Source organism: Lathamus discolor, chromosome 3, assembly GCF_037157495.1.
Source record: "Lathamus discolor isolate bLatDis1 chromosome 3, bLatDis1.hap1, whole genome shotgun sequence".
Classification (NCBI taxonomy): domain Eukaryota; kingdom Metazoa; phylum Chordata; class Aves; order Psittaciformes; family Psittacidae; genus Lathamus; species Lathamus discolor.
Genome location: NC_088886.1, coordinates 22,075,024 through 22,095,004, shown reverse-complemented (window position 1 = coordinate 22,095,004; position 19,981 = coordinate 22,075,024). Strand labels below are relative to the sequence as shown.

Sequence of the window (19,981 nt, the reverse complement as noted above, 5' to 3'; positions counted from 1 at the left end):
GACAGGAGACCGGCTACCCCGGCTGCGATGACAGCGCCTGCTCCCGGCGCCGCTCTCCACGAAGCGCGGGGACACCCCCCGAACCCCTGACACCACGAGGCCGCCCCCATGGAGGCGAGCGGGGGCACGGGCCCCGCCGCCCCCGTTAAAAGCCGCCTGTCCCGGTCAGAGCAGCGCCCGCTGGTGCTTCCCCCGCCCTCGCTCTTCCTGCGCCGCCCGCCCAGAGCAGCGCCCATCACCCGGCGGCGGCTCCCGGAAGCGCCAACACCAGCTTCCGGCCGTTGCTGGGCGACACGTCCCAGTAGCTTCCGGGTGGCGGGGTCTGTTTCCGGGAGCGCGGCGGCGTTACTGGGGTAGGGGGTGGTGGTCCCATCATGAGCACCATGTTTGCCGACACCCTCCTCATCGTGTTCATCTCCGTGTGCACCGCCCTGCTGGCCGAGGGTGAGTGCTGGGCCGCCTCGCTTCCTCAGCACGCCGATGGGGCCTGTCCGGGCGGGGGACCCTGTCGGCGGGAGGCCCGAGCGCCTTGGGGCGGCCGGGAGGGGGCGGGGAGGAGGCTGCTGCTCCTCGCCTGAGTCGCTCCGTTTCTGAGCGCTGGGAGTGAGTGGCTTAGAGGCCGGAACGGAACAGAAGGGAAGGGAGAGAGTGTGTCGGGAAAGGAGCAGGGCCGTGAGAGCGTGCAGGAGGTTCGGTTAGTCAGGAGCACCAGACGCTTGGTGGTTGGAGGGCGGCACAGGCACTCCAGGAGATGGCAGCGAATAACTTCAACAAGGCCGACCTGTGATGCAGAGCAGGGAGAATTGGGTTTGTTCCCTCTAGGAGGAGGAAGGCGAGGAGAGGATGAATTAACAGTACTTAGTGTGCCTGAAAGAGGACAGTGGTGATTTTCTGTAGCTGTCGTGGGAAGGTTGTGAAGAAATTGCCTGAACTTGCAATGATGGTGATTTAGTCTGCTTGAAAAGGCTTTTTAAATGGTAGGATATTGAAATAGGTACAGCTTTTTAAGGATGTGTTGCATAGGTACTTTTTTGGAGTAATCAAAGTCAGAGGCTGCTCTCTCTTTCAGGCACTGAGCTATATCACCATATCTCCTTCATCCCAGAGCTGCAAGACACTATCTTTAGGCACTCAAGGGCAGGGAGAGTCCCAGGTGAAATATGATACTTGCTTTTCTAGGAACTCTGCTGCACTGCATTTAGGTTAGATGGTGTACACATCCTTTGCTTTTCACAGCATAAAGATGTGTCCACCTCAAGTGTCCCAGAAGCTTCTCTGCAGCTGGTGATCCCTGGGACTCAGCAGCACAGCCCTGTTGGCTTTTTTTTTTTTTACCACTGCTTCTGCACCTGTGGTACAATTTCTTTTGGTCATGTTTGAGTGCAAGGATTTTGACTGGAGAATCTCTTAAGGTCTGTTTAGCCTAATATCCATTTGCCTTTTCGAAAGGTAATACTGCTAACAAGCAGGTCCTGGTAGGAGTGGGAATTAATCCTTAGGCCTTAAATAGGTGCTATGAAAGTGCAGAACAGAAAGATGTTTATTGCCTTAATCAACTCCTGATTTTAAGGTGAGTAACAGCTGGTAAATATGAGCATAAAGAAACTGAATGAGTCCCAAGGAGCAACAGTGCTCAGCAAGATAGCTGTTAACATCTAAGGACATTTATTTTACGGGCACCATTGCTACATGGAACTTGAGAAGGGGATTTGAAAGAAGGTGATGATACAGCTTGCTGGTGCTTTGTGCTACCTTTGCTGTATTATAATGTAGTTTTGTAGATGTCATGTAGACATGACATTTTTTGCATATATATTTGCCAACTTGTATTCTTATTATTGCAAGAGGTCTTCATTTAGTAACTTGTGGACTATTTGTTTCAGGTATAACTTGGGTGCTGGTGTACCGCACAGACAAATACAAGAGATTAAAGGCTGAAGTGGAAAAACAGAGCAAGAAATGTAAGTACTCTTCAGACACTAGAGAATGTCTTGTTGCTCCTGTTACATTTTGCTTTAGAAGATATAAAGTTGAATAGAGTATGTGCTCTGAGAAATACCTGTTGCTTTTTCTGCTGAGTGACATAACTTTCTTCAGCTTGGTTTTCATAGCAGCCTGTTTCTACAAGTTACACAAACTGTACTGAGGGGACTTATTTCTGTACTTTCTGTCTTTTGCTGGAGGGAAGGTTAGTATAAAGACCTGTGGTATTGTCTGAATTGCCCCTCTTAATGGAGGACAGGAAGGGAGTCAGAGAGCAATACTGGCATCTTCTTTTCTGAGCAAGTAGCCAGTATTTGTGTATGTAGCTTCCTTTAGAAGCTTGAAATCAGTTCAAAGATGCCGTTTCTGCTGTTCAAGGGCAGTCGAGAATTTGAGATCTGAGGTAAGAAAGAACCAGGGTTGAATAATGAATACCATGAGAGGAAAGCATTGTATGTAAAGATTGAAAGTGATGATTAATGGTGGAGAATGAGTAAAGACAAAGCCACGATAGACAGGTTTGGGCTGATAGAAAAATAAATTATTCTAGTGTAAACTGGAAACAGAATTGAATAGGAAGAAAGTCTCAGGCTGCTTCCATGGAGATGAGAGCTGAGAGGCCTGGGAGGGGTTGAACAAAGAAGGCAGGAAGGGGCAGAGGGAATTGAGGATGAGCAATCAGAAGATATGCCTCGGATATTGAGAGTAATGGTAAACAGGAGGGTCTGAGTGTGGAGTGTTTAAATCGACCTGCTTGTATCAGAAGCCAAGGAACAGAGAAGAAATTCAGCTGACCTTTCAAACTCAACTGCACACACCCTACACAAGTTGCAGCACACAACTGGGGCCAAACGTGGGCTGGGGTTACCTTAAAAATATTTCACCATGGTGTTGGTGTGCTTAGTGCAGGAGAGAACCATATCATCAAAGCATGCTTTTCCCAGTCTAGCTTATCCAGCCTTCCCCTGAGCAAAATAAACCAAAGAATTGAAGTATAGTTATGCTTGTATCACAGCTGCTAAATTAGGCCCTTTTGTCATCACAGCAGTCTCAATGGGGATTGCATCTCTGTCTCACTTTATTCCCAGTTGGCTGACAAAAATGTGTAGGTTAGAATTGGACCCAGAAGAGCAAGTTAGAGAAGTAACTGAAACCCAGCTGAAAACTTTGAGTTAATGTCCTTGTGTGTTTGTGCTGTGGAACTCTGAAAGCTGTTAGCAGGGCTTGCTCTCTAGGGCTTAATGGTTGCTGTAAGAGTTTAATGCTTTGTTTTTATAGCTCTCCTGGTATCTTAAGCTATGAAGGGAAAGATGTGAGATTCATGCATCTCAGTTAGTTTCTAACATCCTTCTTTGATTTTTCCCACCCCCAATAAAAAAAAAAAAGGCAAAGCTGTATAAGGAGTCACTAAAAATGCATTGTTTTGGATTTTTTTTTCCTTCCCCTCCTATGCTAAGGACAGCTGGCTGACCTGATAGCTTACAAAGTGCAAAGTATACTACTTGAGCCACACCTTTCAACTGTTATCTAACACATCTGAAACAGGAAAAAACACATTTGAGATCTTTAAGCTCTCCCATGAGAGTCCCAGCAGTCCCTAGGATTGCAAAAACAAATGGGCCAAGTAGTGTGCTTGAGCAGAGGTTATTAATCATGGTTCTTAGTTTCATGTCGTCTTGTCCCCTCACTTCTGTTGGGAGTCACAGCATTGTCTGAAACTGCTGCAGAGATCATAGTAAGCATTCTGGGGTAAATTTGCAAGGCTGAAGGCTACCTCTAGAATTGCTGCTGTGTTGTGTATGTTCCCAGGGACAGGTTTGTGAGACTGCCTGACAGTTACTTGTTCTGCTCAAACCATAAGGGAATTAGGGCTGTAGAATTCCTTGGGGTTGTCCGAAGCGAAGCTGTGGTCTAGAGGAGCCCTTTCATTAGGTCTGAGAGTAGATAGGCATGAAAAGAGTCAGTGTTCTCCAGCTGTGTTTAGAGTTGGAGGCCATGGGTTTATGTGGACTAGGGGTGGGACAGACTGATCACGATTCCCCAGTAGGATCTGAAAAAAACAAGGTTATGGAGAGAACACTGTGAGCACTGGCTGTGTTGTGTCATCTGGCACCTCTCTCTGGCATTCTCTCTGAGCAGACTTGCCTGGTTTTTCCACTTGTGCTAGTCTGTCCATCAGAGATATGCTTGTTCTTTGGAAAGACCAATTGTGTCTTACTACATTACTGCAGAAGAGGTGATTTTAGGTATCTTGTCTGGGCTACTGTGGTTTTCTTAGCAGTTGTGACTGACTCAGACATTTCTGAAGGCAGTGCTACAAATCCTTGTGTGACTTGGAAGGCTGTCTTATTTTACCTGTGCTTAGAAATAAAGTCTAGCAGATCTGTGCTGAGCTAGTATTCCATATGGGAGAAGAGTCCTAATGCTGAGGTTTCTAAGCTGATTCTGTGAGCTAACAAGGAGCCAGGTCTATTTGGTAGAGTAGATATGGTACATATACACAGAATAAAAAAGGGCTGTTATCTATTGCTAGACCATAGTAATGCTTTATCATCGTCACATCTTGTAGTACTCTTGCAATAGCTCTTAAATGACAATGTCTCTTATTTCCTGGAAAAGCTCTTGCTGTCAGCAGAGCATTTGCAGGTGAGGAGCCCATTTACTGTATTACACATCCACTATGCTGGCTTTATGTTAGGCTTTTTTGCTGTATTGGTAGTCATTCACTGATGCTTTGTGTCTGATTCAGGGTGTTAGTAACTTTGAGCTTAAGCTTCTGCTTTAAAATATCGGAAATGCTTCAGTACTAATTAATTGAAGAATGGCGAGACTGAGTCTGACTACTTGGACAGCATTTCCGCTGAGAATGCCTGCTTGTGAAGAAGGGATGTATGAGAACACAGTCTTTCCTGTATTCTGCTTCCCACTGCAGATAACTGGGAGCAGAGCTTGCCACAAAGCTCTTTTCATTAGACTTGCTGAATCAAAAGTACTGTCTAGTATTAATGACAAATCAGCAAGGGTCATTTGAGCCAAAATTGTCTCCAGACTGCTCAGTTAACAATGTAGTGGGCTCTTGACAGAGTTTATAATTATCCCTTTAAATATTCTGGTATCTCATCCAGCACTTTGAAATGTTGTTATGAAGTGTTTGGTGGGCTCAGCCTTGAAGGTTTATAAATTGCTGATAATGAATATGTTCTTAGTCTTGCCCACCTTTGTTTTGTGCCCCTGTTCTCTAAAGGAATAAAATACTTTGGTGTGTGGAAAAAGAGGGGTGATATCCTTACACAGAAATGACAGTGTATCTTTCTTTTCCCATGGCAGTGGAAAAGAAGAAGGAAACAATAACTGAATCAGCAGGCCGACAACAGAAGAAGAAAATAGGTAAGTCTGGGAGAGGAGTGCGGTGCCCAAAGAGTAGGGGAAAGTTGAGAAACTTCATGGAAGCGATTATCCCTTCCTTCCGTTCAAAACTGTTTATTTAAAGTGATACTAAAGCTAGTTTGTGGCCTGATGACTGGAATATGAACACTTTTGCCTTACCCTTTCAAGACAGGAGACATCTAGCCTCCTGATGGTGTTAATCAAATGCAGAGAAGGGCAACATCACTGAGAGGAGCAGCATTTCTTGCTCAACTGGTTGCCTTTCTCTCCAATTTGAGTCCTTATATCCATGATTATTACTGGCTTCTGTTGTCAGAGCTCTGCTGCAGTGCACTGTCAGCTTGCAACAGCTACATGACTGTGTGAGTGTGACTTTTGAATCTTTAATTTTTTTTTCTCATTTGAGCACTTAACATCTGAAGGTGTTTGCATAATGCCTGCAACTGCACTAGATTTATTGCAAGTTTAATAATTTCGCTCAATTTTAGATAGTGATGTATTTTTCTTTTTTGTTGTTGTTTGTTGTTTTGTGGGGTTTTTTTTCCATTGTAAATAAATCTAAGTCTTTTTGGGTTAAGGTAACTCTTAAGTACTGAACTACACAAGAATAACATGGTAGATGTTTAATGGGTGTGAGTGTCAGAAAGTTCTATTATCTACAGGTCTCTAAAGTAGAACGTGCAGCAAAGCTCGATTAAGTTATTACAGAGGTTGTGGTAGGAACACTTCTGAGAGCTCCTGCGAGTTGGTTTCCTCATTCTTCTGTAGCACCAGGTAGCTGGATTAGCCATTTGATCTGTACAAAGCTTGGGAATAATTATAAACATATCTTCAAACAGTTCTTCCTAGGTATAAAACCTGTTATCATTAGACTCCTTAAGGGACAGGAGCCAAAATTCTTCCTCTTGTGCATTTTCAGTTCTTAATCTTGAATAATCCCTGCATGAGATGAGTACCACTTGGTGGATACGCACCTTTATAATGTTATGAGCTGTTCTTAGGTATGGTCACTTTTGAATGTGTGGCAATGACTTTTTTTGCAGGGCACCATCCAAGCTCTGTTCCTAGCAGAGAATATTTTACTTGTGCTTGGACTAAACTAATAAACAGAATCTGAGGAATTCAGATACTCCACCATTATTTTTTTTCTACACTGAAATAATCTTGTTTTGCAAATGAAAAACAAAGCACAAAGGGACTAACAACAGAACTTAGGAAATGACCACTGATTCTGCTTGCTGTGATGCTGCTGGCCAAGCCTGAGATACTGAGGCTGATTTTTTTTGCAAGTGCTATATAACTTCAGTGTCTCATTTGTTTTCAGGCAAAGCTGAATTTGTAGTGTTTCTGAAAAATAAGGCACTAAATGTCAAGCTGGACATTCAGGAAATGACTCTTACAGGAGTTAAATGGTTTGGAAATACCTGATCCCAGTAATTTACTGGATGTCAAATCATCCTGTAAGATGTAGCATTGTTGTAACAGCAGATTTACTTGTGCTGGAGTTCCTTTAAATTCTACCATTCTAGGTAAAAAATGTAAAAAAGAGCTGAGGCTTTACAGCTAAGTCACAGCCATGTACAGACCTGCCTCACTTGCCATCTGTTCTGTGCACAGAATATGGCAGGAGGTGTGTGTATGACCTTACTTGGTTACGTAAGGGATGAATCATGCATATGGACAAGGAGGTAGAATGAAAGTTGCATGGGAAGGCTTAATTTGGTGTTCCCTACTTATCAAACTTCTTATTTTTAAGTGTGAAATGAACCAACTTTCAGTCATGTTGTGTCTAAATCACCTTTCACACTGCTGGAACAAGACACCTTTAACATCATGGTGCAGCCTTCTGTCATTTCAGCTGAAGGAGTGTGTTTATTTGCTTAAACTTTGCTACTCTTTTCTGCATCCATGTGCCCCTAGAAGAAAGGAGAGTGTTATTCCCAGGAGTCCAGGAGTGCTGGGTAGACAGCAAAACAAAAACTAAGTAACAAAATCCACCACCACCACCACCCCACCCACCCCCAAAAAAAACCCAACGAAAGCCCCAAGCTGGCAAATAAGGTTATTGCTGAATCCCTTTTTCCTGGTTGGTTGTGTTCCAATGAGCAGAATAAGGCGGCTTTGGACTCCAGGGTGCTGCTTGTTGACCCACTCTTCTTTCTCTGTGCCTCTACCGAGCTCTATAGCAAAGTACTTAAAGGCTGCTTATGTGTGACTTGGGGAGGAAGGTGGTAGGACACCCAGAGCCTGTTTGTTTAGAACTTGTAGAAATGGGTGAGAAACGTATCAAGTATATTGGGAGACTGTGGCTGTTTTCTTTATCCATGTGTAACCTTTAACCCATGTAAACAGATGGTTAGTTATGTAGTGGGGCATGGGGAGAACAAGTATTGTTGCCAAATGTGATGCCTAAAGAGCTGGCCTGCAATTGCTGAAATGTCCCAGAACAAAACTCTCCACCTGGATCAGGAAGCAGGTGTCTGGAAAGTTCCTGCCAGAGTGGGTGGTATGTAGTTAGGAGCAATTGAAAATAGCAGTGAGGATTCTAAGAAATTGAGTAGGGGTGTTGCTGTTTTTTTTTTTTTTTGGTAATGCTTACTAGGCATCCATGTATTTATTTAGCAGGGGCTTGAAAGATAACTGAAATGGGCTGTGGGCCTCTTGTCCTGTGGATCCCTACTGAAGTTGCAGTACAACTTGCATGCTGGATAGCCCTTGACAGTCCTGCATTCCCACTCTCTTTGCTCACACTGTTCTTCATTGTCCACATGCCTACTTCAGCTAGGTATTGCTTCCAAGCTCTGGCTGTCCCTCTGGATCCTCAGTTTGAGAGGAGCACAGGGAATAAGGGGTCATAGAATCATAGAATAGTTAGGGTTGGAAAGAACCTGGAGATCATTTAGTTCCAGCCCCCCTGCCATAGGCAGGGACGCTTCACACTAAACCATGTTACCCAAGGCTCTGTCCAACCTGGCCTTGAACACTGCTAGGGATGGAGCACTCACAACCTCCCTAGGCAACCCATTCCAGTGCCTCACCACCCTTACAGTAAAGAATTTCTTCCTTATATCCAATCTAAACTTCTGTTTAAGTTTTAACCCATTACCCCTTGTCCTATCACTACAGTCCCTAATGAAGAGTCCCTCCCCAGCATCCCTATAGCCCCCCCCTTCAGATACTGGAAGGCTGCTATGAGGTCTCCACGCAGCCTTCTCTTCTCCAGGCTGAACAGCCCCATCTTCCTCAGCCTGTCTTCATACGGGAGGTGCTCCAGTCCCCTGATCATCCTCGTGGCCCTCCTCTGGACTTGTTCCAACAGTTCCATGTCCTTTTTATGTTGAGGACACCAGAACTGCACACAATGCTCCAGGTGAGGTCTCACAAGAGCAGAGTAGAGGGGCAGGATCACCCCCTTTGACCTGCTGGTCACGCTCCTTTTGATGCAGCCCTTGGTTGGCTTTCTGGGCTGCAAGCGCACACTGCAGCCGGCTCATGTTCATTTTCTCATTGACAGCACCCCCAAGTCCTTCTCCACAGGGCTGCTCTGAACCTCTTCTCTGCCCAACCTGTAGCTGTGCCTGGAATTGCTCCAACCCAGGTGTAGGACCTTGCACTTGGATGATGGGAACATGGGACAAGAAGGGTGATAGATGGTAGATAATGTGCAAAGCCAGAGCAGTCCTCCACCGAGGCACATGGAGAATAACCTCTCAGAAAACTGGGCATCTGGTAACTTAAGGACAGACTAAACTTCCAAAGTAGTGTTTCAGAGTATTCTCTGCAAAACACAGTTATACACACATTACTGAAATTCACGTAGAAAATATCTCTTTTGATAATCTTCTAGGTGACCAGGGTTTGAAAAGTCATTACTAAGTCCAGGAGGATGTTAGTGTTGCTGAGGTGTGGCTTCCAGCTCTGTGTATGTTTTCCAAGATGAAGTACTTTATATAATGTATTTATAATGGTGAGTCTACTGTGCAGCGAATTGAGACTGATCTTTTTCAGAAATGTTATATAGAAGCACTGTCTGTGTTTTCTGGCAACACTGTTCATGTTGCTGTGTTGGTTGAGTTAGCAAATTTGACCTGCGGTGCATTTCTTTCAGAAGTGCTGAATGTATGATTCTAGCCACCGCCTTCTGTTTTGTGGCTGCTTTGCTTGCATGTGTCTGTGGTGGAGAAGCAGTTGGCCGTGTACAGTTCTTCAGTTCTACTGTCTGACATAGAAAGCTGGAGTTGGTTTTGGAAGTGTTGTTTGTTTGGAGAGCCAGAAAGGTTAAGTCTTCCTGGAAATGAAAACACTCTGTTTTCTAAGTTGGTAAAATTGATTATAAGTGTTTGTTGGTTTTCTTTTTCCAGAGAGACAAGAAGAAAAACTGAAGAATAACAACAGGGACTTGTCAATGGTAAGACAATTAAAGCAAGTTCTCAACTGCTGAAGATTTCAGTGAGCTTTCCAACAGAAAGACTTTATTCAGTTGGCAGACACAGCAGCTTGTCCTCCTGAAAAGTTCTGGATTGCTTTCTAATAGCTGCAGGTTTTTGTATGAGCCACTGAGTTCTCCACCAGTTACTCCTTCATCTCATGCCCAACCTTAGCTATGTTCACCTTTAAAAGTCTCCATGATGCTTTCGGAGTAGAATTAATTTCCTCTTTGAAGTTTTGTCTTCATAATAATCCCCTGCTGATTGGCTGTATAGAGTTAAGTTAAAAAAAAACCTGTGGAAGATTATAGGACAATTCTTGAGCACTTTTTTTCTCCTGAAGCAGCTCTTCACATCACTGGTCCACTGTGTCTGCCTTTGTACCCAGCTGTTGACCAGACTTCTCTTGGAAGTTCTCCAGTCACTTCTACAATCACTCTAGCCTTCTGGGTCATATGTTTTCTTTCTATATTCCAGTGGGGCTGTACAAAGCCTATTCTTAAGGGTATGAGCTCATAATCCCTCAATGTAGGCCTGTTTTGATTATTTCTGACCTTTCTGCTTGCAGGTTCGGATGAAATCCATGTTTGCCATTGGCTTCTGCTTCACTGCCTTGATGGGAATGTTTAATTCCATGTAAGTATCAGCTGTCTGGATTTTTCTTCAGTTTTCATACTGAATATGTTCTCTACCTTCCCTCAGTCACCTGAAGTGTTACACTGATGGAGTCCATCCAAGAACCATAACTAAACTGTATAAAATGGATCAGTATTTCATAAGAAGATGCAGTTCTTTTGTCGCCCACACAGACATTCTGCTCAACAGGGAACACTGCATGCTGGATGCAGTCAAATTGAACAAATTGCATTAGATCTAGACAAAACTCTAATGTCCTTTCTGTGTGGGAACGTCTTGTTTAGGGCAACTTTGGTAAGTGTGAGGTAAGCAGCTACAGGCGTCAGCTTTTTTGGCTTTGCTGTAATAGTGTAAGTGAAGAATGCTCTTGCAAGCAAAACTAGGTCAGCTCCCTTGCACTCAGAAATGAGCTGTAATTGTAGAATTCATTGTTGTCGTACTTAAGATAGTAACATGTTCAGGCATGGGCTCTAATCTTCCTTTGCTTTAAAAATGATCTGGGGTGGGTCTAGTATAAAAACAAAAACCAAAAAACACACAACAACAACAAAAAAAACCACCGACCCCCCCAAAAAAAGAAAACGCCCAAAAAAACAGCCCCCCCCCCCAAAAAAACCAAAACAACTAAACAAAGACAAAAATGCCCAAACTGCTGTGCATAGGTATAGACAGCTTTGTTTCAGATATGCAAAACTGAGAGACTGCTTGACTTTCAAAACTTGATTTGGTCTTAAAATGCAGGCTTCCCATTGTCTGATGAATCTGAAGGTGACATGAATATAATAATTATAATCTTTGGAAAGCTGTTCTGTATCTGGGCAGTATACTTATCCTGCCAAAAGGAATTTAAGTTCTTGGGCACCAAAATCTTTGGCCTCTGTGCTGGCAGTCCACAGGATACAGTCAATTGTTATTTTACTGCAGATCAGCAGGTGGTAAATTGCAAACAGGGGGTAACATAATAACAAAAGTGGACTCTATTCAGTTGTGTGGGCTCTATTTGGCTTAGTCAGACTTCAGCATCTAGCATTCTCTGGAATGTTGTGAAACTGAGCAGAGAACACAGCACTAAAGGACTTCAACATTTGGGTACAGTCTTGAGTCATTGATGTCTAATTCCACTGCACCCATAAGCAGGGATGGAGGTGCATTGTGAGTCATATGCCCAGCAACATAGCATGTGGGGGGGGGCAGGGATTTATAATGCGGCACCTGAGATCTGCAAGTGCTTCCCTAGCTATTTGAGTGCAATACAAACACCAGCATTGCTTCTGCCCCTGAAACAAACTTTAAAAAACCCCTAGAAAAACCTTCACCCTACTCTGCACACTTCCCTGGAGCAGAAAGAGGCAGTTCAGAGTATGCTATGACTGACAAGTGTGACAGGGTTGTAAGTTCATTAAGAGGAGTAGTTAATTTACAAAGTAATTGAATTTGGTTAAATCCTATGTGGCACCTCCTTCTGTAGATACTAACCTAAAAATCAGTTTATTGGTTTCTTTTCCTTTAGGTCCACAAAGTTTACTTGTCTTGTTCTTCTTTTTGTCGATTCCTACCTACAGAGACCATGAGTGTAGACACAGAATTGATGAAGCTTGTGGATGTATTTTTCCTTTAACTGTTTAGGGGGAACCCAAACATGAACAGCAGGAGTATTCAGAGAGAGCAGTGATTGTTCAGGTTGAAATAGCTTTCTTGCTAACAGCTGAGGCTATTGAATTAAAATCTAAATATGTTGTTTTCTGGCGTTTGAGGCTAGATAGTTAGACTTCTGCTCGTGGTCTCAGTACAAGGTAGTGTATTTGTATCTGAATGGCAGCTCTGGTGGGTTGTGCCTGCACTGTCCGAAGCTGATAGAATGGTTTCATGGAGCTGGTTCTCGCATACTATCATTCTCTTAACATAGCATAAAGAGCAGCTGCTTGTCCCAGGAGGAGAGTCATTATGAATTCAGTAGGCTCTTAGCTTCCCTCTAGGAAGCTGCTACTGCCAGGTCATCCATGGAGGTGCTGTGGGTGTGGTATGAAAAAGAGGAAAAGGGTGGCTGACACCTGCAGTGGCTGTACCCTCATTTGCTTGCCTCTCCTGTTCTTGAATGAGTTCATTTCTCTGGGGGACAAAAGGGGTTGGAATCGCATGGAAGTACCATGGTGTGCTGCCCTTTGGACACGTACTATGCAGACGCTGCTACTCTGTGGCTAGGCACCTCACCTTTGCCAAGTGCCAGCTTAGCCAAAATGGAAATTACTGTGATGACTGCCTCTCTTTCTTAGAGTGCCAATAGTAATAGGGCAGCAGAGTGGACTGTGCTGGAAGGATATGTAAATGTCAAGAAGGCTGATCTGAACCTGAAGTGCAGCATGCTGAAAATGAGCAGCTGAATAATTGTTGTGGCTTAAAAGGTGTATTAGGGCAGTGAGAGCTGTAGTGGTGGAGGCCTCCAAACAAGTGCGTTTTCTTCTGGGAAATAAACTAGCTTCTGTGTGTTTCAGTTTTTTCTTGTCAGAAACTTCTTAATGCAATCAATTCTCTGTCTTACTCTAGGAGTTGTGCATTTCATAACCGTGGAAACCTGCTGGAATTGAAAGCAGGTACCTCGGGTGCTGCTGCTGAAATACTTGTCATTCTCACAGCAGGAATAACGCAGAATTTTAAGCCACTGGGGGGATGTTACAGGGAGATAAACATCCGTTCCTGGCTCTTCTGCCAAACTGCCTGTGAGATGTAAACAAAGTTGGTGTGTGTTTGAGCTGTAGCTGTGTGACTGCATCTCCACAGGAAAGAAGGCTCATTTAGGATATCTTGAAACAAGAAACACCTGTTAGAAAGTCAGCACATGCAGAGGAAATAACATCCAAATATGCACATGCTGATGGGTCATCATACACATTTACTTCAAAAGATTGGGTCTGGATTGGGAGAAATCTTTGGAACTGGCCAGAATTCATACTCTGTCTGATGTCCTGGAATGTGGACCTGGAGGAGTTCCAGGAACAGGACAGGCCACTTGGAATATGCGGTATCATCCTGCCTCTGCACTGTCTTTATCTTCAGAGCTAATGCAGAGAAAACTATTGGTGTTAAAAATCATTCTGTTGATGGCTCTCTTAAGCATCTTTCTTGTGCTAAGAAGCATAGTTGCTCTAGGAAAGGAAAAGGTGTCTTTCTTGCAGTCTGCTTATAAAAAGTGCTCTTGCTTAAAGCAAAGAATCTGTTGCCTTGCAGTGAGTGCAATACAGCAGGGTGATAGTCATCCGTCTTTTATTCAAGTTCTGGGAAGTGATCTGGACTGGTAATAAAATGTACCAGTAAACTGCAGAACACCCAGTAAGAGTTTACAAACCATCTTGTCCAGCTGATCACTTAAATCACTTTGAAACACTGGCTCTGGCAAAACTGTTACTGAGTGAAGCCTGCTTAGCCTGTGGATGAATGGATGTGGGGGGGCTTTGTGAGAGAGGGTTTTTTAACTTATTTATACACTTATATATGGTGTATATAAAGGAGGCCTGCAGAAGGCAGCATGGCTTTTTAGCGTTCCGTGTGGAACCACCTGCTCTGGTGGCCTGTTGAAGAAGCTCACTCACTCTTTCTATAGCCAAAGGCTCTTCTACTGTCCCCAGTTTTGATCCAGTGCTCTTTTTTTTTTCCAGATTTGATGGCCGAGTGGTGGCCAAGCTTCCATTTATTCCCCTCTCGTACATCCAAGGTCTCTCCCACCGCAACCTTCTGGGCGAAGATTACACTGACTGTTCCTTCATCTTCCTGTACATTCTTTGTACAATGTCAATCAGACAGGTGAGTACATTGCTGTGTCTATTGCATGCAGGGAAAGCACATCTCAGACCATAAAGAGGAGTCTATTACTACTGTTCAGTTTTGCATGTATAACTTTTGATCTGTTTTGGATTTCTGTGTTTGTTTATTCTTATGCTTCATATCCAAAGCAATTTTGGGTTGGAATCAAAACCAGCCACTATCCTGGACTGTTGTGGAAGACTTACACCAGGGCGCTAGGACAGAGTTGGCAGAAATGGGTTCCTTCCTTGCGTGTATTTGTAAGATAACTTTGCAGATTGCCATACCAAGAGATTGTCTCCATGAGCAGACAATCTAAGAACTGCTTCTTAGTAATGATGACTTTTACAGTAATATGGGAAAAGAGAAGTGTAGCATCTTTAGGGGAAACTTCCTTTGTGGCTTGAGGCTTTGTAAAGGTTAAATCAATCCACGAAGTTGCTGGGAAAGTGAGTAGAGTTAAACCTGTTGTTTTGGGTTTGTCCTTCCTGTTTCTGCTGATTGCCTGATTATTATTTTTTTTTTCTTCCCCCAGAGTCTTAAGAACTTTACCTTTGGTGTCAAATCTTTCCCAGTGCTAGGGATGTGATACAAAAGGGGAGTCTGTTATGTTAAGCCAAGAGTAGGCTATACATAGGACTAACTAGCTTTGCTGGAGAGCTATCTTTTCAAAAGAGCAGCATCAGTGAGATAAGGGAGGTGCCTGCTCAGGAAGGTTCCTGAGCAGCTTAAGTGGCATAATGGCCAGTGAGGACAAGTGGATCTTCTCACTGCAACCGGATGTTTACTTTGTTTTCCAAACTTCCCCAGAGTGCTGGGGATAAGCTACTAGGCTCTGGGGACTGGAGAATGCTGGTGAAACCAGCTGAAAATGATCTGGTTTTCTGTATTTATATTTCCTTTTTCTTTGATTTACTTCCTGAATTCTTGCTGCTTTTCTCCTTGACCGACTTGTTGCTTTTCCTCAGAGGGTGCCAAGGGACTTCAAAAAGCCTGAAGGAGATACGTAGGGGGAAGTGGCATGCCAGCTGCTAAGAGAAGTTTGGATGAGCATGATGGAGTAGCTCGATAGTAGAAAGTTCCTTTAGTCACAAAGTGTGTACTCGTGAACGCTGGTATGGGGTGGTTGTTTTGAAATTAATCTCTGCCTGGTCCTATGCAAATCAGATAACAAATTATAGAATAGTTGATATTGGAAGGGTTACCTAGAGGTCATCTGGCTCACCCCCTCACTCCAAGCAAGGACCAGCTTCAGAGTACTAAAGGCCAGGAGGTTCCTCATCTGATTGCTGCAAGACAAATATTGTTTCACTTCTCAGTGGGAGTGAAGGGAGCAGTGTTTGCTGCTTTGAAAGTAATCACACCTTTTTAGCTCATGGGATCGTCTTCCCGAATTCCTGGGATGCTGTGGCCTGATGCTGTTCCTTCAGGCAATCTAGTCTGATGCTGCTCTGTGTTACCTGTTAATGGGAAGACCCTTCTTTGCAATGTTGCAGATTACTATATGAAACTAGCTCTGTCAGCAAGACTTTTCTGCACCCACTGGGTTGGTCGGGGAACTCCCTTGCTGAAATCCCCCATGGATTTTTTTTTTTTGTCCAAAAATATAATTTCTGAGGTTAGTTCTAGTCCTGGGTATTTCCTGATATTTCCTATTGTGAAATCTGTAGGTGGCATGAACTGAGTGGTGATCCAGTCTGGCTCTGGGCAGAAATGCCAAGCTGTTTGCAGTGGGTTGGGCTTTCAAGAGAAATTCCAGGAAAAAATTGGTCTTGTGCTTTAGAGTTCACGTGCCTGGTCCTGCAGAGGATAGAAGTTACTTTATTGCTTTGGAGAAGGGTGGTTTTGCTCTGAAGCGTTGGATTGCAGGCTTAGTAGTGCTGCCTTATCTATGTGATCATGGCTAACAAACCTACCGTTCTCCAGCTGCTAGGGCAACTGGGTTTCTTCCTGCTATATGGAGGAAGGGCAGAGACCAGCCACAGTTTGCGCAAAAGGGAAGAACTAAAGCTGTGATAGCTGGCATCTGCTCTTGTCTTAATTACTATTTGAAAGAACTTTGAAATAACAGCATTGGGAAGAGGGCTTTAAAGGGGTGTGAGAGGCCAGGGGAGAGGGGAAGAAAATAATCAAGGGCTTAAAATGGTTCCAAAGACTTGCTTTTGATGTTTTTGATGACCTTAAGGCTGAAAGCTTTGTGACCCTTTGTGTTTCACTGTGTGGAAAAGGAGAAATCACAAGTGCTGAGCTTTGAAACGGCTGTTAGCCCAATGGAAGAGAACTGATGTGGGAGCTAGTGTCTGGCTTGATGCTGCTGACACAAGAGGAGGAATGGACATGTACCGGAAGTCAGCGAACAGGTTGTGAACAAGCTAAGGAGACCATATATTCTTCGGGCTTTTTTTAATTCTTGGAGCTGCCTGTGAAAGGATTAAGGGCAGAGAAGGGAGATGTACCTTTGGAGCTCAGAAGTAGAGGAACTCTTGTGTGGGGAAAAAATGTGACCTGGAGGAAAATTCAGGGGAGTACATGAGGGTAGGGAGGTTAACTGGATGGTGATTAAAATTACATTAGTGGGATGGGCAGTAACAGCATCAGGCAGTCTCTTCATGCAGTCCTCAGGCATGTGGGGGTGATAAACTCTTCAAACACTGACTGGGAAGCTTGCTGCCTGTGACCTGGCCAGCATCTCCTGAAATAGTCAACTTGCAGTGAGTAACTTCCTTTGCGCTGTTCCCAGCTCTCCTTGGCACGTAAATCCTGTCCCCTAGTTCCTCCTGCCTTCCTGTTTGGAGAGAGGAGGGTTGCTGGGAGAGGTCCTCCAAGGGTCCTTGAGCTATTCGTTTTCAGCTGGGAAAGGCTGTGGCTTGGCTGGGTGAGAGGCATAATGTCAGGGTTATATCCTCTGTCCCTCCTCCTGTTTCTGAGCTCCCAGCTTTCACCTGTGGTGTTTGTGAAGAGGGATATGTTGCTGTTCCTTAGGCATTTGCTGTTCTTCATTTCCTCTTCACACATGCCTGAACTGTAGATTCGGCTGCTTTTCTCTGAATGTGTTTCCAGTGGGAAGGGGAGCCAGCAATTATTCCTACTGCCAGGAGTGCACTTGCCCACATGGTCCAATCTTGGGGCAGGGAGACAGTTGCTACCTTGCTTTTGAGGCCCTTCTGGGTTTCGAGACAAAATCAGAAGCAGCTCCTGTCCTTGCAGTCATTTGAGGAAAGATCAGAAGAACTTATATGAGGAATTTGGATCCTTATGTCTTGCAGTCTTCCCTCGCTACTCCTGAAGATGATGGCCTTGTTTGTGTTGAGAGCAGAATCTACAGACTGCCTTGTGCAACATGGCCTGCAGATTTCTGCTGGACCTTGCCTCAGCCCTGGTGTTTCCAGCTGTGTAGACTTCAGGACTGCTGACTTGTAAAACTTCCTTTGCAACTGGTGCAGGAGCCTAGCTGTCTTCCACAGCAAGGAGGAAGACAACTATGGAAGAGTAATGCTGCAGACTGTGGTCTTGAATCTTGTGGACAGACAAGCTGTCATTTCTCTTCCTCATGGAACTGTTCAAGTAGATGTATTAAATTTTTTAGCACTACAGTTCTCCTCTCTCTTGATACTTAAAGGAACAGGGAGAAGGCAGTGCACACTTCCTTTCTTCCATGGATGCTTCTAGGATCTCTAGTGTTCGCCCCAAGTGAGGCAATACAAACCTGGTAGGATCCTGGTCCTGCCTGCTGCTGACTCTGCAGCACCCTCTGGTGTTGCTGACTCTGTCCATCAGCTGCTTTTGGTTTCTCCTTTCTGTCCGTCTCTTAAGTTAGCTCCGAGTAGAGGAATCACACGAAGGAGTCTCCCGCAGCTAAATGCTGTAATATGTATTCAGTTGCTGAATATCAACCAGTGGCTGATTGATGTATGCCACGGACTAGACCTGATGTAATTCTTTTGTAAGTGTTCCCCTCCCCTCCTTTACTTTCATGCTTGTGTGTGGACTGAAACCTTCCTTTCCGTAGTCTCTACCTGGAACAATTCCTGGTTTTGATTAGTTAGTTGGTTTATTTAGTTTGTTCTCCTTCCATGACCGAAAAGTTCAAGATTCTATGACCCTGCTATCTGACTTATCCTGACAGGTATTTTTGAGATGACACTAGCCAGGACTTAGCTAGACATGAGGAGGGCATGGTTGTTTTCTTCTTTCTCTTGCATGAGATGTCGCCATCTTGCCAGCAGTGCATGAGCAGCATCATGAGCTGTAGTTATTTACATGAAGGATGATACTGAAAAAACTTCTAGCTCTTTATATTTTGCAACAGTGGAACTACAAAAGGAATTTCACAAAAAGGGAGAAAAACATCAAATTTAAATCTCTTGTGAATTTTTAGTTGATGCCTACTGCTTAGTTCTTTCCTTGTTGTTTTCCACTGAAACACCCTGTTCAGATGCAGATGAGGTCATCTTAATAGTCAGGTTTTGGGTTTTGCTACATATGCCCTGTTATGCTGCATGTCTCCACTGAACTATTGTTCAGTTTGCATCACTAGCATTCATGTTAATTCTGTGCCTAAGCTCCTGACTTAAACTTGGCACATGCTCTGGTTGCCATGTTGCTGACCCACATTCTGGCTGCATTAGGAGAGAGCCTTCCTCACCAGCTTGCAGACCCTCAGGCTCTGATGGCTGCTATCAACAGTGTTTTCTGGAACTTGTGAAAACTGAGGGCTGGTTTGGTTCTGTCTGTGAGCAGATGTTGGGAGCCTGTTCCTGTGTGTACACTGCAGTTAAGTTGCAAAGATAACTGTTGTAGATTCATTTTAAACCAACCCATATGCAAAGACATTAACAAGGTATCTGCCAACTGACTATGGTGCGTAGCTGGAGGTAGAAAAGAACAGTCATCCAAAATACGGATTTAATGATCAGAAGGCACTTCTTGAGGTGGGGGAGAGTGGCCCAGCTCTAACTGTAGCTGTTGTGGATGGTGGCTCTCTGACTCTGTGCTCAGCTTTTTTTGCATACATAGGAATAGAGGTCCAACATATATTAGCCACATTGGTAAGGCTGCGTGGGTGAGAACCTGAATCTCTTGAAACTAGCGGCAAGCTGTATTGTGAGAGTTGGGATTTCTGCTTTGTCTCCTTTGTCACGGTCTGACACCATCCTGTTCTTCTGCTCTTGTTTTTGCAGAACATCCAGAAGATGCTCGGTCTTGCTCCTTCCCGGGCTGCCACCAAGCAAGCAGGGGGCTTCCTTGGCCCACCGCCTCAGGCAGGAAAGTTCTCCTAAAGCACAGTTAACAGCCTTCATAGAAGGTCTGACCAGTGCACAAGACTGCCTTTGGGAGGTAACAAGATGGGATCATGCGCCAGGCTTCACAGGTCCAAAACCAGCCTGTACAGTATTGGCCACAGTCTTGGAAACATCTTCCATTTGGAGTATTCTACCAGCAGTTGTTTGCTTATCAAACCAAGAAAGTTCTCAGAAGATGACTTGACCTTTTGTTTCTGGTGTTTCTGAGAAATAAATGGCATGGGCATGTTTATTTAGGTGTCTCTTAATTGTGTGGTAGGACAAGTAGAAATACATTGATTTAGTGCAGTTGATCTAGTTTACAGCATGGAAGTCAGCTTGGTTGGCAAGAGTGACTTGGTTGCAAAGTAGACAGTTTGGAAAATTTGGAATGATCATGCCATGAAGTGACTCTCTTGTCTTAGCCATACTGGCTATAGTCCTGTGTAGCAGGGGGATGGATAAGTA

The 19,981-nt window shown here is 44.2% G+C and overlaps 1 protein-coding gene across 1 annotated transcript; it reads left to right on the top strand.

Annotated features, from left to right (window-relative positions):
• The first annotated feature begins 250 nt into the window (after positions 1-250).
• On the top strand, positions 251-19,766 carry TMCO1 (transmembrane and coiled-coil domains 1). Its single transcript, XM_065674006.1, has 7 exons — positions 251-444; positions 1,884-1,961; positions 5,311-5,370; positions 9,732-9,778; positions 10,366-10,433; positions 14,087-14,231; positions 19,412-19,766. Exons 1-7 carry the CDS (start codon positions 375-377, stop codon positions 19,508-19,510), a joined length of 567 nt encoding a protein of 188 aa, XP_065530078.1. The 5' UTR covers positions 251-374; the 3' UTR covers positions 19,511-19,766.
• The last annotated feature ends 215 nt before the right edge of the window (positions 19,767-19,981 follow it).

Excerpts from the sequence above, each read along its gene's own strand:
- TMCO1 (XM_065674006.1), top strand. The coding sequence starts at position 375 with ATGAGCACCATGTTTGCCGACACCCTCCTCATCGTGTTCATCTCCGTG. Across the intron at positions 445-1,883 it reads CACCGCCCTGCTGGCCGAGG|GTATAACTTGGGTGCTGGTG; the intron begins GTGAGTGCTGGG and ends TATTTGTTTCAG. Across the intron at positions 14,232-19,411 it reads GTACAATGTCAATCAGACAG|AACATCCAGAAGATGCTCGG; the intron begins GTGAGTACATTG and ends TTGTTTTTGCAG.